This window comes from Astatotilapia calliptera, chromosome 20 (genome assembly GCF_964374335.1).
Source record: "Astatotilapia calliptera chromosome 20, fAstCal68.1, whole genome shotgun sequence".
In the NCBI taxonomy this organism is placed as follows: Eukaryota; Metazoa; Chordata; class Actinopteri; order Cichliformes; family Cichlidae; genus Astatotilapia; species Astatotilapia calliptera.
Window position 1 is genome coordinate 29,095,916 of NC_137441.1, and position 17,757 is coordinate 29,113,672.

Below are 17,757 nucleotides of genomic sequence, written 5' to 3' on the forward strand. Positions count from 1 at the left end.
TTAGATTTAGGCAGCTTGTGTTGTGATGTGTATCTGTGACCTACTTCCTGGGATTTTCCTTGTTTCTGTTTTTTTTTTCCGTCCCCCAGTCAGACTTATGTGCTGGTGTTGCTAACAACCCAGTCTGTTAGTGGAAAGGCTGCTCCGTCTTGGTTTCTATGACAAAATAATGCCCAGAAACTCACACAACACACACACACACACACACACACACACACACACAAAGGACACTAGATGCCTCGACTACAAAGGAAAAATTTGAGGCTGTTTAAATACTTTGACTTTTCTTTACCGTCTAAAAATGAGAGATGGAGGAGACTCTTTTTCTTTGTCAACTGCTAAAAGTTTCTGTTGATACCATAAGATGATGCTTACCTAATGGTTAAAATTGTGCTTTTAGAGTTCCTTGCAAAAATCGTGAGTGACCCCTCTTTTCTTCTTCAGCGACAGTTCACCAGACTTTATGAAGGTCTTTCAAATAATTTTTTATAAAATTAACTAAAGGCACAAACTAATGTTATGTGTACACATAAGAGGCAGCTCAATCAGTTTTAAATTGTGTCTTCAGGCACTTTTTTACTAACAGCCTATTACAAAATGTAGAATTTTTTCCTCATTTCTTTTGTTGAATCTATTTTTAAAAAAGCCAAACATAACGCAGTTTAACAAGCATAGAATTATATTTTTGCACCAAAAAAGTGATTCATAAAGAGCAATATCTCAGTGTGGTGTGCAGTGTGTCTTCAAAAAATTTGAGGACAAAGAAGAAGTGGCAGGTCCTGAGAGAAGCATCTAGCCCTTCAGTTGACCAATTATAGACTGTAAAACTTGTTAGAATTGAACAAACTCTGTTTTTGTCTTTGCACATGAGGGAGGGGTCAGGATCTTTGCACAGTACTGTATACTTGTTCTCTACCTGCTAACACTACCATGCATGCAGCAAGATGAATGAAATTAAAACCACGTCAGAAAAACTGTGACATCAGAACACATCCAAGCACAGGAATTTAATGGAAACACAGCTGTAATTATATTCACATGTACTTGTATCTTAGTGATGGAGCAGTTTTTGACAGCTTTACTTCCTGACTTTTTTCCTACCTTTTTTTCTTTGCTTTGGGCCTGGATTATGCATTTCATTTGTGACATATGCTGCTCTAAAGCTAGACGTGCACGTTTGTGATTGGTCACATGCAGCAAACATAGCCCTTTTTCACATGAATTCCCTCTTAGTTATTTCAGAAAACCTGAGTTGACTCATTGAGTTGATATCTACTGCCAAGAGCCATTGCAGTTATTAGGCTTAGTGAAGCCAGACAACAAAAAGATACCTGGGGTATCCTGAACTACAGGCCTTAGGACTTCAGCTGTGAAAGCTTAAATTAGTGATGCTGTGAATAGCCCGTAGCAAAACGGTAAATGTTATCACTACAAACTGCCTGTTTGACGCTACAAATGATCATAATGGACTCCCCTGAATATCAGTGGACTGTTATAGTCCCTCATCTCTTATCTCTGACGGTTTCTTCAATTTGCACTTGATCTATGAAGGGGCGACTGAGCTATTTGTTGTGATGAATCCAAGCAGAGGCCACTTTAAGGTGTCCATTACTGCTCTGAAAAGATGGTCAAAATGTGAGAGAAGTCTGTCTGTGGCCTTTCAGTGATACAGAATACACTCTTGGTGAAGCATGCATGAATATTTCTGAGCAGCTGTGAAGTTTAAAAAGCGTGCTCACCAATTCAGGTCTGCATACGTCTGAAGTTATCATTTTATTTGAGATAACGTTGGTATTTACACGGCTCCTTAAGATGCACGAACCAATGCAAGTGTTTGAGGTTTAAAATGAGAACTGGATAGTGACATCATTTGACATTTGGAGCTGACTGGTTGTCGTCAACAGGAGGAATCTGATTCTCCTGTCACACCTGCTTCCCCGGTTTTTTTTTTTTTTTACTCTGCTCCTTTTTCTCTGAGGATTTACTCTTTTGTAATTTCTCTGCTCTTTTTTTTTAAAGCTTTTAAGCTGAGAAAAGAAACGATTTCTAGCAAATGCCTGAATACCCGTCACTGTTTGTGGCGTAATCACGATAAAGATAAATGAGTGAAAAGCCAGATGAGTTGCCCTTTAACCTTAGTCCACCCCTTGTATAATCCACCCCCCCCCCCCCCCCCCCCCCACACACACACACACACACACACACACACACGCCCGTGGATCAATAATACCATTTGCAATAATCCTGTTTGCTATAACCCTTCCTGGCGTGTTGGATAGATGGTTTACTATTTTAGGATCCTCAGAAGAAGCACGCAGCAGCCATTACTGCTGAATAGTCTGCCCATTGTGGCCATTGTGCAGCCCAAAATTGGTCTCATTATGGTTCACATCTACTTATGTGCAGAGTGTTTCACTGCAGATGGACACTTTCACACAATCTCGTATTTACTTCCACCAAAAACAACTGGTCTACCTGAATGCATGAGATTAGTTGCTTTTGATTCCTGCTTAACGTGTAATCAGGGCACATCTTTGGGGACATTTTCATGTTGTCATGTCTTTGTGCCAGATTATTAACCATTAAAGCAGACTTACTTCCATGTAATGCTATTTTTAAGAGACCTATATGTTTTCGTGTTTGGGGCACAGCAGGTCAAACGTACCGCCAATCTTCACATTTTCATCTGCGGGTGATTTTCCTGCTTGCTTCTTCTGCCCTGCTTAAAGGATTGTTGGCAGTCTTTGGACAGAAAAAAAGACTAACTCTCTGTGACACGTGGCGAGCCAACCCATAGACCCCTACGAGCAAGCCCTTGCTTCTTAGACTGCCATGTGGAAATTGGTATTTCTATGAAGTCTGTTTTTAAAGCCGCTGCAGTCTGTATTGTTATTTTAAAGATGCCGCCTTAAAAGAAACAACAGGTGTCTTTACTCCCACCAAAACACATCCTTGGTGTGTATCCTTGAGCTCTAGCAAAAGTGTGCATTTCTGGTCCTTTCCTCCTAAAGGCTTTGACACTTGCTTTGTTTACCTCAGAGCTTTCTAGCTCACAGTTGTCTTTCCCACCCTTCTCAGAGAACTGTTGCATGTCTTGATGTGTTACTGCTACGTTCAGGTCACTGTAATAGCATGGCGTCTTGCTGGTCTGCTTCACAGGTTACGGCTCCACAGCTATGAGAGGGTCAGAGCCTCCATGGGTTGACATTAATAATCACTCGACTGCTTGTGTCCAACTGGGCTAAATACTGCCCCTTTAGCTCTGTGGAACTTTTAGTGTCTTTCAGCTAGTTGTTTTGTTTTGGTTTAGGTCATGTTTTTGTGGATTTAGTTTTCAGGGTTGCCAAACTGCACTGCAGCGTTCCCATTTTTTAGACCAGCCTTCCTGGTAAATGAGATGGATGAAAGACAATGTTCCTCCCCATTTGCCGGATGTGCAACCAGCAACTGCTTGCAACGAGTCCACATTTTTAAAAAGTGATTAACTGTCAGTGTTGCACGCACAGCTTATTTCCACTGCCGTCCAGTGGCCACAAACCCTATTCTAGAGCTCGTTTATTAAATGATACTGTATATATTAGCACGCTTTTAGCTGTCGGGCAGCTGTGCTGTGATCTATGTGCTTCAAAACATTTTCAAAGTGGTTTAAAAAGCAATTAAGTCATCTTTTCGTCTTGGGTATTCAACCAAAGCACAATATTCTGCCAGACAGTGTCCAAAAAAGTTTAAAAAATAAAAGGATTAGAGCTGCCTTGAACCGTGTGAACTTTACGTGTGATTTTGATGGGGCAGGATCCCACCTGTCTGCTGGTGCAAGCATTTTAAAACTAACGCCACAACTTTCCAGATGTTACGTCAGCCATGTGCGCTCGTGTCACCGCTCCGTCTTCTTTATTACTCTACCCTTGTCTCCACTTTTCGCTTCTCCTTAACACGAGTTTATTGAACCTTAATAAAGCAGGCAGCCCAGAGCAAACCCATCTGACTTTAATGGCCTCAAGAGGAGCAAATGAGCCTTAACAGTGATTGTCCTTTTTAATTTCAGAATTAGGAAGGAATGCCATGGGGAGGGTGGTAATGTTTCTTTTTTACTTGCTCCTATTTTTTCTCACCTGTCCGACTGACTCCTCTCACCAGCTCCCATTTCGCTTTAATTTTTGATCTTATCTCTACTTCTTTTTTTCTTCTGTCCTCTTCTCATATCCTCTGCCACCTCTTTTGCTTCCTCACACCTTTTCCTTCATCTGTGACTATCCCTAACACCCCCAGCCCCTTCATTTGTTTCCTTCTTCTCCTTCTTTTCTTCCTTTACCTTCTCCTCTCTTTGCTTTTCTCTTGTGTCTTTCTTCATCTTCCTCCTTTTCTTCCTCCCATTGCGTACACTCATTTTCTCATCCATCCTGTCTTACCCTCCCTCTCTGAGGCACCCACCTTCACGTCCTACTCCCTCTTCCTCCTCCTCCTCCTCCTCCTCTGCCCGGCATGACGTGGGACCAGATCAAGGAACTGTGTTGCCGGGAGTAACAGGGATTGAGAGCGGCGCGTTGGAATGCGACTCCAGCCGAGTCCCTGAGAACAGGAGGAGGAGGAGGAGGAGGGAAGAGGTCGAGAGCAAGTATTTCTACTTTATCCCCGCACAGTGTTCCCCCAGTTCTTTTTTCTTTCTTTTTCGTTTCTTCTTGACCTTTATTGCCCTGTTTTTTTGTTTTTTATTCTCTAAATGTGTCTCGTCTGTAGACATACTAATTTTCTTCCCTTTCGCTTCCCACTTAATTTAAGGAAAGCAGGTGCCAAGGACTCCTTCTTTGCTGATCGGTCTCTCCCTGTCTGCTCAGTAATGTGTCTCTTCCCTCATCTTTTGCCTTACAGATAGATAGATATAGATATATAGATATAGATATATATAGATATAGATATATATAGATAGATAGAGATATATCTTCCATGTGAAGTCTGACTTTGGGGGGCTTGTGTTTATCAGGCGTCAGTTGGGCTGTACACTCATCTGTCTGTTTGTCTGGCTGTTCGCAGTGTAAATGGCAGTGAAAGAGGTAGAGGGAGAGAGAGAGGGCAAACACACGGAGATGCAAACCCACATATTCACACATTCTCTTGCTCCAGCACACACGCACGCACACACACACACTCTACTTTATCAGCAGAATGAAAGTGCTTTCTGGCAGTATTTGAATGAGACAGAAAAGAGCCCTATTCAGCCCCTCTGCCTGGCTTTTATTAACACTGCGCGTCACTGAGGCGACATAAGCCTCCCCTCCCTCGCACCCTCTCTGTTGCAGACAGACACACTCACACACACAGACATGCGCACACACACACACATAAACAGAGGGAGGTCTCCTGTTCAGGTATGATGATGCCTCCTCCTCGCTTTCCCCCCACAATCCCTCTTTTTTTTGTTAGCTCCTCCTCACTTGTGGGCTTTTGTTACCTCACCCCCTCCTCCTACTACTGTCCTTTTCCACCACACCTCCCTCCCTCCCCTCTCACTCTCTCTCTCCCTGCTCTCTCTCCGTCTGTTTGCCTCTGCCGCTGAATGAAAATACGCACAGATGCGTAAAGGGGCGGTCAAACTCCACATATCCACCGGTGGCAGCGGCAGCATCACTGACCCTATCTCTTTGAGGACGAGAGGACGGGAGCAGGGAACAACTATTCTTTTGGACAATTCTTCAGGCCCTCGAAGAGAAGCCCAAGCGCGACCCCGGAGCCCACCTGTTTGAAGCCGGACACTGTTTGCTCGAATCACAGCTCAGAAGACGCCACAGCAGCAGCAGCAGCCCGAGAGGACACAGGGAACGCGGGTACTGAGTCAGAAGAAGAACCTGCAGGGTCCCGGCTCGGATGCACGGATGCTCGCTTCTTCATCTTCTTCTACCCCCCCACCTTCCCCTTTCTCCTCCTCCTCCTCCTCCCTCAAGCTGCTGTTGCTCGTCTGTGGCGATCCAGAAATAGCAGCAGCTTGTCTGGAGGTTGTATGAGAAAGCGTCTGAGATGTGGGGTTTATTTGCGGTAGTTATGTTTTCAGCTAAGAATTGCTTGTTTTGTGAATTTGTGTTTGTGTGTGTGTCTCTCCCTCTTGTCGCCTCTATTTTGAGTTTCCAGCTTTGATACCACTTAGTGTGCTGGAGTCGTACTAATTAGCGGCCTGATTGACAGCTCGGTAATTGGATTTATTTCATATCCGCTCCTTGAAGTTGCGAAGCCTCTTAAGGCACGAGAGGAATGGTTTCTGGGGCTTTATTTCTTTAGAAATCAATAATAACATACCTACTCCAGACTTGTAGGGATTTTTTTAAGAGGGAGAAGGAGGGATTCTAATTTTATTACAGTTTCTTGCCAAATTCTCAATCCTTTTGCTAAATCCTTCCTGGGGCTTAGGAGGATATATCAGACAGCAGATATTTCAGCATTAAAACATAAACTCCACTGTAAAAATATGTCTGTTACTGAGACAGATCTCAGTCTTACATGTGCTAGCAGACATTTGTTTATGGGGATAATCCAGAAATGACCATATGTGGTAGAAAAAGTGGGGGATTCAAAAACTATCAAGTAATACATTGTGTTAAGTGGACTTAAAAAGTACCAAGCTGCTTCAAAACCAAAAGTGTCCAAGCGGACAACAGGTGCTCAATGGAAGAAAATCTGCCCCCTTTATAACTTACTCAAAAAAAAAATCCACATGTAAGAAGCAGCACAGATTAGAGCGTGTGAAGAGAGATCATATGGAGAACGTATGCTCCAATTACATAACACCAAACGACCAAAATCTATTAGCAGGTGATGTCGATTTTTATGTTTTTAAACCTATATAAGTTAACAAGAAGGTAACTGCCTCATTTAATCAAAGAAAAAATTTCAAATGAACATGCATTGTAAGAATTTTCAAACACTTTCCTGTACTTGTGTTGCAAATTCACATGAATTGCCTTTGGGAACGCTTTAAGGGGTGAAACGGATGTCCTTGTAATATATACATATATATGGATACATACAGGGTAAGGTAAAGCAAAGACCCCGTGTGGTTACTCAGAATCCAAAAAGAAGGTCTTTGCTTTCGAACATGGCGTTTACTACTACTACTACTGTTGTTATAAAAATCTTGTACACCATACACCGGGACAGCTCGCTCTGATCATCATCAATACAGATCCAGCTGCCGTGGAGACAACACCGTGGGCATAAAATAGCCCGTGTCCTTGCATTGTGGATGTCAGACCTGTTGCCACACCTCACCACCACTTGCCTTTGACGAGGCTTCATGTACTCCCCATCTGACTTGCAGGCTGTTTTCTGATTAGTCTCGGTGTGATCTTCAGCATACCTGGAGTGCCGTGCAGAGTCATCTCCTATAAGCTCGTTTTTCTCTCTTGGTTTCTGTGTCCTTCACCTGCTCTTATCCTTTTTCGAGTTTTTCTCGCTCAAGGGGGTTTCAATTGAATCTCTTTCCATCTATCATCCGACTCCATGCGTGTTTGTCAGTGTGTGTGTGTGTGTCCTTGTTCATAGAACTCAGTCTTCTCAATGCCCCGTGCATTGTATGGCTTTTTATTCCTATCTGACTGTACTTATGGTTCATATAGGGATGGAAGCCATGCACTGCGCTGGGAGCAAAGCGCGCACGACCATGGACTCCTGCCATGTCACCTCACCCATCCACATGCTAAAGACTATATGTATAAGCACACTCTTAGCCTAGCCTGCATGCTCACATATGCATGCACACATCCACATGATGGTCAAGGCAAAGCCTCTAACAGAAGTATGGACGCACACGCGCTCCACACATAAACACGCATTCATTTATGCGTATGCATGCAGTATGTATGCATATGTATGGTGTATGCAGTACCTATGGAAAGGGCCCCCTGGTTTCAGGAGGCTCATACTGCAGTGAGTCAGTCTGAAGCTGTCTGACTGTATCAGCTGACAGATGGCTCTCTGAAGTGAAACACACACACATCTGCCACAGAACCTCAATGGGATCGATACAGATCACAACGGGGCTAAATGAAAATTAAATTGAACTGAAATGAGCCAAATTGATTCAGAATCAAGAGGCAGAACTTGTTTCAGGGAAGTCACGCAGACCCCGGCGCAAAATAACAAGATGAAGAATGCGCTCAGGCATCGTCGTTTACCCACTTAAGTCTTTTCAGGGCTCCAGTGGGATAAAAAATCCCCCCAAAAAACAGCATCTTGCTCGGTGGAAGGCAGTGACACAGTTGACACAACCTCCCAAAAAACCACTGATATCTGCTTGTGTAAAGTTTTAGAAAATAACTGTGAGGAAATCCCTGTTCACAATACCTAGAATAACACAGTTTACTTCTGCTTCACATGACATGACACCGGCTTTTCTGCTTCTTATTTCTCTACCTTTCTGCCAAGGATTTTTTTTTCTTTGCAAACAAGGTGATTTTGACAGACAGCTGAACGGGCCTGTTAATGGTCTCCTGTCCCTGGTGATCATGCAGAATCTGTTCAGCAATGTATTAAAGTCCAATCCAAATTCGTGACTGACTTTTTTCTGTTTTCTTTCCGGTTGTTGCTTCGTCTCAACACATGCTTCCGGGCACACTGGGGTCTGTGGGGGGAAAAAAATCCATTTATCAAGGGAAGACCATTTAAAAAGTTTTCATGAATCATATTTGGCTGCTTTTATTGAGTGGAGCTCAGAGTGGTTTGCATTACACAGTGGATAACAGTGTTTTTCATTTTTCAACCTCTCACTCTCAGCACAACCACTGACTTCCACTGCTGACACCGCATGCTCAGTTACAGCCTCTTTGATAACACTGAACATCAGCCCTTTCAAACATGCTTAGCTACCACTAAATTACACCAAACATGTACAGTAGCTAGAGGTTCTTCTGATACTGTGTCTCTACTGTAGTTTTTCTACTGTTGAACACACTGAACATGCTTCTGGCTAAATGCTCCCTTATATAACCTAAAAGAGATCACTGGCTGTTAAAAACGAGTATTAATATGAAACCTAACTACCAGGAGCATGTGGAGCTGACCTTTGTCGAAGTTGAAAACCTTATGGAAAGCACAACACCACCCCTTAGTGCCCAAAAGTGGTATTACACCTCCCTGAAACACCACATTTTATATATATATATATGTATATATATGTATAAGACCATAAAGCCATTTATAAACAAATGTTGGTGTCAGCCTACTTATAAATATCCAGGTGTTAACTTGTAATTATAGGGAGCTGAATTGGATCTATTTAGTGAAGAAGAAGAAGAAGAAGAAGAAGACAGGAGAGCGGATATGACGTCAAGGTCCGGCCTCCACAACAACCGGGTGCAGTTTCTTGTATTATGAAAACTCCTGAATGGCAGTGTTGGGTAACTGCTGTTTCCTCGCCCTTATACAACAGCATGTGGAGCTCTGAAGGACTACTGCTCGTCTAGCTCTGGATATTATTATTCAAAGAAAGTTCTTCCACTGACGGCAGCTAGCATGGCGAGGAGGAGAGAGTGCGCAAACACGGGGGGCGACACAAAGAAACTGAAGCAGGTGCTGAAAGCGAAGAGCTGCGGGGCAAAAACAAGAGCGAAGAAAAAAAATGCTGGTATGAAAAGTCGGAGTTGCCTAAAATGTGTGTCTGTCATTAAATAAATGGAACCTCTAGCCCCCAATAGTTAGGAAATTAAGTGAAGTACAGGGGAGGTTAGCTAAGCGGTCTGTGCACAGTGAGCCTGGGTTCATGAATAAACTTACACACGTTCATCTGAGGAAGAGTTTCACACAGATGACTAACATCAGCATTAGTTGTAGTAAATGAAAAATACTACTTCACAATATTATAAAATAATTGAAATGTAAAACACATCCTCTGTCATCCATTCCCTCTGACTGCTCTGAGAAGCAGTTTTTGTGCAGTTATAACGTGACAAAAATATAATTTATGTCACACATCAATGCAAAGCTTCGGTTTATTGGAGGCAATGCATAATATCGAGCTATTATGGCCATAACCATAAAGGCACTGTATGAGCGTCCAGGTGCACTGCTTAAGGATGTGCATGGTTGCTGAAGTGGATCTGCTGGCCCGGATGCACATCTGTGCTCCACATACCAAAACACCAACCATATTTTGTGCATAGATGGTGTAAGTGTGTGTGTTAACTTCTTAATCCTGCTGGTTTATCTGCAGCTTCTCAGACGTGATCTCTGACGTGTATTTGAATAAGAGCATTATCTCTGTGGTGTATATAGTAGTGATAAACCAATTTTCAGATTTTAGGCTAATACAAGCATCTGGTTTAAAATAACCAATATTTTTTCTGGAATTTTTTTTTTTTTTTCATTTTTATTGTTGATTTTTCCTCCGTTGGATTAAAGAATCAAAAATTCATATAGATTTCTTTATTCTTCAGTGTTAGAGGCATTTAGGTCATCCATCTTATGTACTCATAGGCCAGTATCAGCACTTCCCTTCATGCTTTGCGGTAAATCATTCATAAACTGTAGTTTTCATTCAGATAAACAATGCTGTTGCACTTCCTACAGTGGCACAAAAATGATTCTCCAGACAATTAAGGCACTTTTGTCAATTTTCTGTAGCAAAAAAAGAAAGAAAAAACATCTTCATTCAGAAAATTGGCTCGCAATATAATACATTTTTAGGGTGGTTGTACTTCTGTTTTGTATTGACGTGTTTTCCTTTATTCTCAGTCAAGCACAGAGGCTTCAAAACATCTTTCAATCTGTTTTACCAGGTGAGGACATCAAAGATAAAGAGGAAAAGATAGAGAGGAAGGTCATCCCTAAGCCCCGCGCGCCCTCAAAGCGAGCAGCAGGAAATAAATTGTCTTCCCAATCTGACACCAGCTCTGCTGTCAATACCAGCAAATACTTTGAGTCACCCATTATGGAGGAGAATGATAGCGAAGATGACTTTGATATGGTGACCTCCCCACCACGGCTTAAGGTGAACACCAAGAAACCAGAGAAAGAAGAAGAAGAAGAAGGGGAGGACAGTGAGGAGGAAGATGAGGATGATTGGGAAGAAGTGGAAGGTAAGTGTAAAATCCGTAACATTTGTAATAACACTTTGTTTTGTTTTGTTTTTTATTCCTATGCTAAGCAGGGAGTAATGGAAAACAAAGGAAATGAATAGTGTGTGTGTGTGTGTTAATCAGAGCTAACTGAGCCGCTGGGTCCACTTGAGCCTCTAGAACCCGTCCTGCCCTCTGAGCCTGTGGAGATTGAGATCGAGACCCCAGAAGTCAGAAAGAGGTAAGTGAATATAGAATATGCACATGCTCAACATAAAATTCTAAACTTTTGAAAATAAAATAGCTCTTTAAAAAAAGAGTTGCAAAACAGACTTTTTTGTGATATTATTTCTTAAACAGTTGAGGTGTTAATCTGTAAAATGAAATGAACACAGGAAGACATCCAAAAGTCAATCAAAACAAATCAACCTCATTATTAAAACTCAGGAATCACTAGCATAATTTAAATAAAGTTTCATTGTGTTCATGCTCTGAGTTTAATTAGATTTTGTTTATATCAAAACAATCTGAATGTAGCTCCAGACATTGTTAGCTGATGTCTCCAAACTCCCGATCCTCTCATTATATTCAGGAAAACATTTTTGGGTCATGGAGTTTCATTCAAATGTACATTAGTATGAATTTTCTCCACAGGTGTCAGGAGAGGGACCTGTAATTGTGTGTTTATGTGATTAGTTTGTGGAAAATGCGTTATCTATGGGTGTGCAGTTAATGGTATATTTGTTTTAACCCAATAATCGTGATTTCTGATTGGCCAGGCAAAAAAAGCAGGCGGAACTTGAGACATATCTGAGGCGAATGGTGAACCGATATAAGAAGGACCTGCTGATAGACACCCACAAGGTGAAAACACGCTGTTTAGTTCTACCTTTCCTTTCATGGTGCTTCTCTAGCTCATCCCTGACGTTCCGAACCTTTGATTGGTCTCTTAGGTCCACCTCATGTGCCTGATTGCCAGCGCCATGTTCCGCAACAGGTTGTGCAGTGAACCAGACCTGCTGGCCATCACTCTGTCGCTGCTGCCTGTCCACTTCACCATGGCAGCTAAGCGCATCGACCAAAACTACCTCTCTGGGCTGCTTAAATGGTATGTACTTATAAATGTGAAGTTCCTGAAACTATTTTAATGCTAGAATGTGTAAAACTAAGAAATTTGTACAATAGGGACAATAGAGCTACTATTCAGAAGCCATCAGTCACTGGTAGCCTTCTATAATTATCGCCATATCTTATGATTCCATTTCCATCCATCCGGCTCTCTTCTTTCCCAGGTTTAGAGCAACATTTACCCTCAACTCCAGTCTTCCCTGTGAAGAGGTTCCGGACCCCCAGAGGCTCCTCGAGAGGCGACTGGCAAGCCTCTCAGCCAGAAACCACGAGGAGATGACTCACGTTAGTAGTTTGGCATGAAACCGGTCCATTTTCTATAAAACAGTGCCCCTAGTTCGACGTACAAATGAAAAATAAATAATTATGCACCTGTGTTTCCTGCAGCTGTTTCTCTTGGTCCTACGCTCTCTGCAGCTTTTCTGCCGATTGGTCCTTTCTTTGCAGCCGATTCCTTTCAAAGCCCCATCAGCCAAGGTACTGACAGTTTGTTGTTTTTCCTTTAAGAAGACACTGCGGTATAATTACAACAGTCACGTTTGGATAACTGCTGCAGTTTAATGTATAGAACACATTTTTTAAAGCCTTCTATTAAAAAATAAACCATTTTGCCAAAAGTATTCACTCACACATCCAAATCATTGAATTCAGGTGTTCCAGTCTCTCCCATGGCCACAGGTGTATAAAATCAAGCACCTAGGCATGCAGACTGCTTGTATAAACATTTGTGGAAGAATGGGTCGCTCTCAGGAGCTCAGTGAATTCCAGTGTGGTGCTGTGATATGATGCCAACTGTGCAACAAGTCCAGTCATGAAATGTACTTTCTACTAAATATTCCACAGGCGATTGTTAATCCCAGCTATGAACTCGCCTGTGAAGTGGTAAGCCTCATAAAATCACAGAGCTGGGTCGGTGGTTGCAGTTACTACACATCTCCAAACTTCATGTGGCCTTCAGATTAGCTCAAGAACACTGTGTAGAGAGCTTCAGTGAAGGAGTTTCCACAGCCAAGCGGTTTCATACAAGCCTTAATATCACCAAGTACAATGCAAAGTGTCGGGTGCAGTGGTGTAAAGCACGCCACCACTGGACTCTAGAACAATGGAAATGCATAAGTGCAAAGCAAGGTCAGCAAAGACATGGATGAGCAAGTTTGGTGTGGAGGAACTGGCCTGCACCGAGTCCTGACCTCAACCCAAAAGAAAACCTTTGAGATGAGTAAGGGCGGAGATTATGAGCCAGGCGTTCTCGTCCAACATCAGTGTCTGACCTCACAGATGTACTTCTGAAAAAATGGTCAAAAATATCCATAAACACTCCTAAACCTTGTGGAAAACCTTCCCAGAAGAGTTGAAGCTGTTGTAGCTGGAAAGAGTGGAAAAAACATCATATGGGATTTTACTCAAGTTCATATGCATGTGAAGGCAGACGAGCAAATACTTTTGAAACACTTTACCTAATACTTTAGCCTGTAAAAAATGAATAAACTGTAATATAAGTGAAAATACAAAAGGTACAGCCTAAGCTGTGGTGTCAGGTTCTTATTAAAAGGATACAGCCACCAATTTTATCACACTTACATATGCCTCTATATACAGTATTTCAACTCATTGCAGTATTGCATATGCAGTGGTGTCTGCCATTTGATTTTAAGGTTGTTCTGTTCTTACAAACATGCTGTTGGAAATATCTCATTTCTGCAGGCCAAAGGGGCTAGAACATCTGCTGGTGCCCCAGAAAAGAGCAACACAAGCAAGGAATCATCCAAGACAAACTCCCCTGAGCCAAAGATTTCTCCTGGCACCAAGAGACCAGCAGGAGGGAGAACGATCAAAGGAGACGTAGGAGGAAAGAAAGCAAAGAAGAAAGAAAAGGATGAGGAGGAAGAGAAGAAAGTTGTAGTATCAGGGGGGCAGAGACCAAAGAACTCAAAACGCCGCAGTGTTGCCTCAAAGGTCAGCTACAAGGAAGAGAGCAACAGCGAAGGGGAGGAGGATGGAGGGCTTAGTGACGAAGATGAGTTTCAAGCCACCAGTGAGGATGACAGTGACGATTCAGAGAGTGGGGTTAAATCTAAAAAGGGGAATAAAGGGAAAGGGAAGGCCAAGGGCACACACAGCAGAAATACTGCAGCTCCAAAGAGAAGAAGCAGTGGAGGTAAAAAACAGGTAAAAGATGAGGAGGATGGAGACTTGGAAGAAGAAGAGGAAGAAGAAGGAGGAGAAGGAACAACGAGCAATGGAACAAAAAGGAGGAGTGGGGCAAAGAGAGAAGGCCCAGGTGCAGACGAGTGGTTAGAGGTGTATCTGGAGAAAACAGCTTCCTGGGTTTGCGTAGATGTGGATCACGGTGTTGGAGTTCCTCAACTCTGCTACCGGAATGCAACCACACCGGTGACATATGTGGTGTCTGTGGACGGGGACGGGTTTGTGAAAGACCTGGGAAAGAAGTATGACCCGACTTGGATGACATCATCCAGGAAGAGGCGGGTGGATGATGACTGGTGGGAGGAAACGCTTGAGCCATTCTTGGGACCCGAGGACGAGAAAGACATAAAGGAAGACAAGGAGGTGACTTCGATTTTTTTTTTCGATTTTTTTTTTTTTTTTTTTTTACTTTTCTGCACAATTCTTCTTACCAAAACCAGTGGCCACATCACATGTCCTGTATGCATCATATGGATTAGCAGGAAATGTTCAATGTACACGGGATTTTACTCTATTTTTAACATTGAATTCTTTCCTCCTAGTCAAGAAATTGCTGTGGCCCATCAGCTACTCCCATCGTTAACAATGCAAGAATGGCATGAAAGGAAACAATGTCTTGACCTACTTCAATTTCTTTCTTTGCTCTGCTCTCCCAGCTCCAGAAAACTCTTCTGAACAAACCCCTGCCAGTGTCTGTAGCGGAGTATAAGAACCACCCGCTGTATGCCTTAAAGAGACACCTGCTGAAATATGAGGCCATCTATCCTCCTACAGCCACTGTGCTGGGATACTGCAGAGGGGAGCCAGTATACTCTCGGTAACTAGTTAAACTTTCATCACAGATGCATTTTAGTTCAAGTATACCTCGAAATCCATCGCACATAATGCTTTTTATACTGTGCAGTCTGTGTTAACCTAGTTAGTTATGTCTTATCGCTAAACCAAAAAGCAAGGGAAAACTGGGATTTCAGTGTGAGAGGGGAAAAAAAGGACTGTCGTCATTCATGTCCTGTTTAAATCTTTATCCATCTCTAGGGACTGTGTGCACACCCTGCACTCCAGAGACACGTGGCTGAAAGAAGCAAGGACTGTCCGGTTAGGGGAGGAGCCATACAAGGCAAGCTCTTTTTTGTTTGCTTCTCTTCCCTTCCTCAAAAGGAGACATTTTGTGGTTAGTTTCTCTGTTACATCAGTTTGTTTTTAACTCAGTCACACTCTGACCTGAAGGCAGTTGTAGCTGAGCGGTGTTCATTAGCATGTTTCATGACTGAGGAGGAGAGTTTATCCTGGTAATGAAAACACAGTTTTTCTAAATGAACCAGCCCTGTGATCAAGCCTGCACTGAGTACTGCTACCACTTGAACCACTTTGGACTTTACCTTCCACATCTGCTCCAGCTGTTCTTTCAGCTCCTGGTACTTCTGTGTTTTCCCATGCCCCTTCTTCTTGATGTTCCTGCTTGCTGGGATTGCCACATCTGTCACAACTGTGGTCTTCTGCTTCTTGTCAATCACCACTATGTCAGGTTGGTTTACCACTAGCTGCTTGTCAATCTGGAACTCAAACCCCCACTGGACTTTATCCCTGTTATTCTCACACACCTTTGGTTGTGTATGTGGTACAGATGTTCCAGTACACTGTCCCAATCACTTGGATGTGCCTCCCATCTGTCAATGGGCCGTGCTTGTTACTCTTCCTTTTCCTCATCACCGTCTGTCTTCATCTGCCGGAGGTGTTCTTGTAGCAGCTCATCTCAGGGGCCATCTTCGTGATCTATTAGCCGATGCTCCATGGTTTATCCCAGATTGTGGGTCTGACAATAAGCCAGGGGTTCAAATCTCAATAAGGGCATGCATGCAGTAAGGGCCCCTAGCTAGGCCCGCCCAAGCCTACTTCAGAACATGAGCGAGAGATATAGAGCCAAAGCCATACCGGCTCAGACATTGCCCAGCTTAACAAGGTCCACATCAGGCATTTAGGAACCAGGACATACTGATGAGAAGTGGGCAACAGGAATAAAGCATACATGGACAAGGACTAATAATATGGAATTGATGGAATGCTACCAATATTGCTCCCAGATCTTAAACCTGACCCCATGAATAAACTGTTATTGCTAGAGATATATTTGTCTTGAAGAATGACTGATGTAATTATGAAATGATATAAGGTGTAAAATCTTGCAAACCTTTCCTTTCCTGTCATTGATGTTCTGCTGAGTGCAGATGTATTGAATTCTTCTTGTAGCACTGATGCTATTAAATCCTAGTTTGGCTTAATTGGATTAATTGGATCAATTGGATCAATGGCATCGTCAAGGTGACAGGAAGGGGGAATCATAACAGACTGAGGCTGCTGCATACTGAATAGACACACAGATAATGGAAACATGAAATGCTTTGGTGACTTTATGAACTCACAATATAAACACGTCTTTTCCTTTTTAGATGGTGAAGGGCTTCTCTAATCGTTCCCGTAAGGCCAGGATGACGTCTGAGCTGAAGGATGAGAATGACCTGGCTCTGTTTGGAGAATGGCAAACTGAAGAGTACCAGCCGCCGATAGCCGTGGATGGGAAGGTATGTATATGTGTGGGATTGAGCATCACATTCAGAAGATTAAGCGAAACAAAGTTTTATGAGCAACATAAGAACCAACAGGATAAAGCGTCAGTGTCATTGTGGTTTTGTATGTTTTCCTCAGGTCCCACGTAATGACTACGGTAATGTCTACCTGTTTAAACCCTGTATGTTGCCGGTGGGCTGTGTTCATATCAGGTTGCCCAACCTGCACCGCGTGGCCAGGAAACTGAACATTGATGCAGCGCCTGCAGTCACAGGTTTCGACTTCCATGGAGGATACTCGCACGCTGTGTAAGATGACTCTGAGGAGCCTTCGGTGGGGTGTAAACACAATTAAGCAGATGGATACGGTCATACAGGAGAATCTCAGGATGAACAACTGCACCGAGAGTTAGAATTTCACAATATTGAGGGACTTTCAAACAAAATCATGCATTTTTTGACCCGTGCACATCATTATTGATTCCTAGACAGACTCATTAAATCGTGATATTTTCTTAAAAAACAGTTTGTGTTTGTTTTCAAGTTTTAGTTGTGAAGGCAGATACTGATAACAGTATCTTCAAATTTCAATCACAACTGCGGGTTTTGTTTTGGTTTTTTTTGAAAGCTTAATTAGTTGCTTTCCAAATTTATCTGTATTGTTTCCAGCGAGCTTATTTTCATCTCATTAGTTGGCTTTGGGTAAAATCCCTCTCTGTGAGCATTTGCATTGAATCATTTCAGTGTTTAAAATAAAAAGATCAAAATCAGGATGTTTTTACTCCTAAAGAAAGAAATGAAATAAATGCACTTGTTAC

General features: G+C 42.6%; 1 protein-coding gene across 1 annotated transcript in view; it reads left to right on the forward strand.

Moving 5' to 3' along the window:
• Positions 1–9,306: 9,306 nt before the first annotated feature.
• Positions 9,307–17,757, forward strand: part of xpc (xeroderma pigmentosum, complementation group C) — a 10,531-nt gene continuing 2,080 nt past the window's right edge. The window contains exons 1-12 of the mRNA XM_026154683.2: positions 9,307–9,610; positions 10,761–11,060; positions 11,184–11,280; positions 11,819–11,903; positions 11,993–12,147; positions 12,332–12,452; positions 12,555–12,644; positions 13,872–14,738; positions 15,032–15,192; positions 15,411–15,492; positions 16,823–16,954; positions 17,079–17,248. Coding sequence (XP_026010468.2) covers positions 9,499–9,610; positions 10,761–11,060; positions 11,184–11,280; positions 11,819–11,903; positions 11,993–12,147; positions 12,332–12,452; positions 12,555–12,644; positions 13,872–14,738; positions 15,032–15,192; positions 15,411–15,492; positions 16,823–16,954; positions 17,079–17,248 — 2,372 coding nt within the window. The 5' untranslated portion in view covers positions 9,307–9,498. The remainder of the gene's footprint in view (positions 9,611–10,760; positions 11,061–11,183; positions 11,281–11,818; positions 11,904–11,992; positions 12,148–12,331; positions 12,453–12,554; positions 12,645–13,871; positions 14,739–15,031; positions 15,193–15,410; positions 15,493–16,822; positions 16,955–17,078; positions 17,249–17,757) is intronic.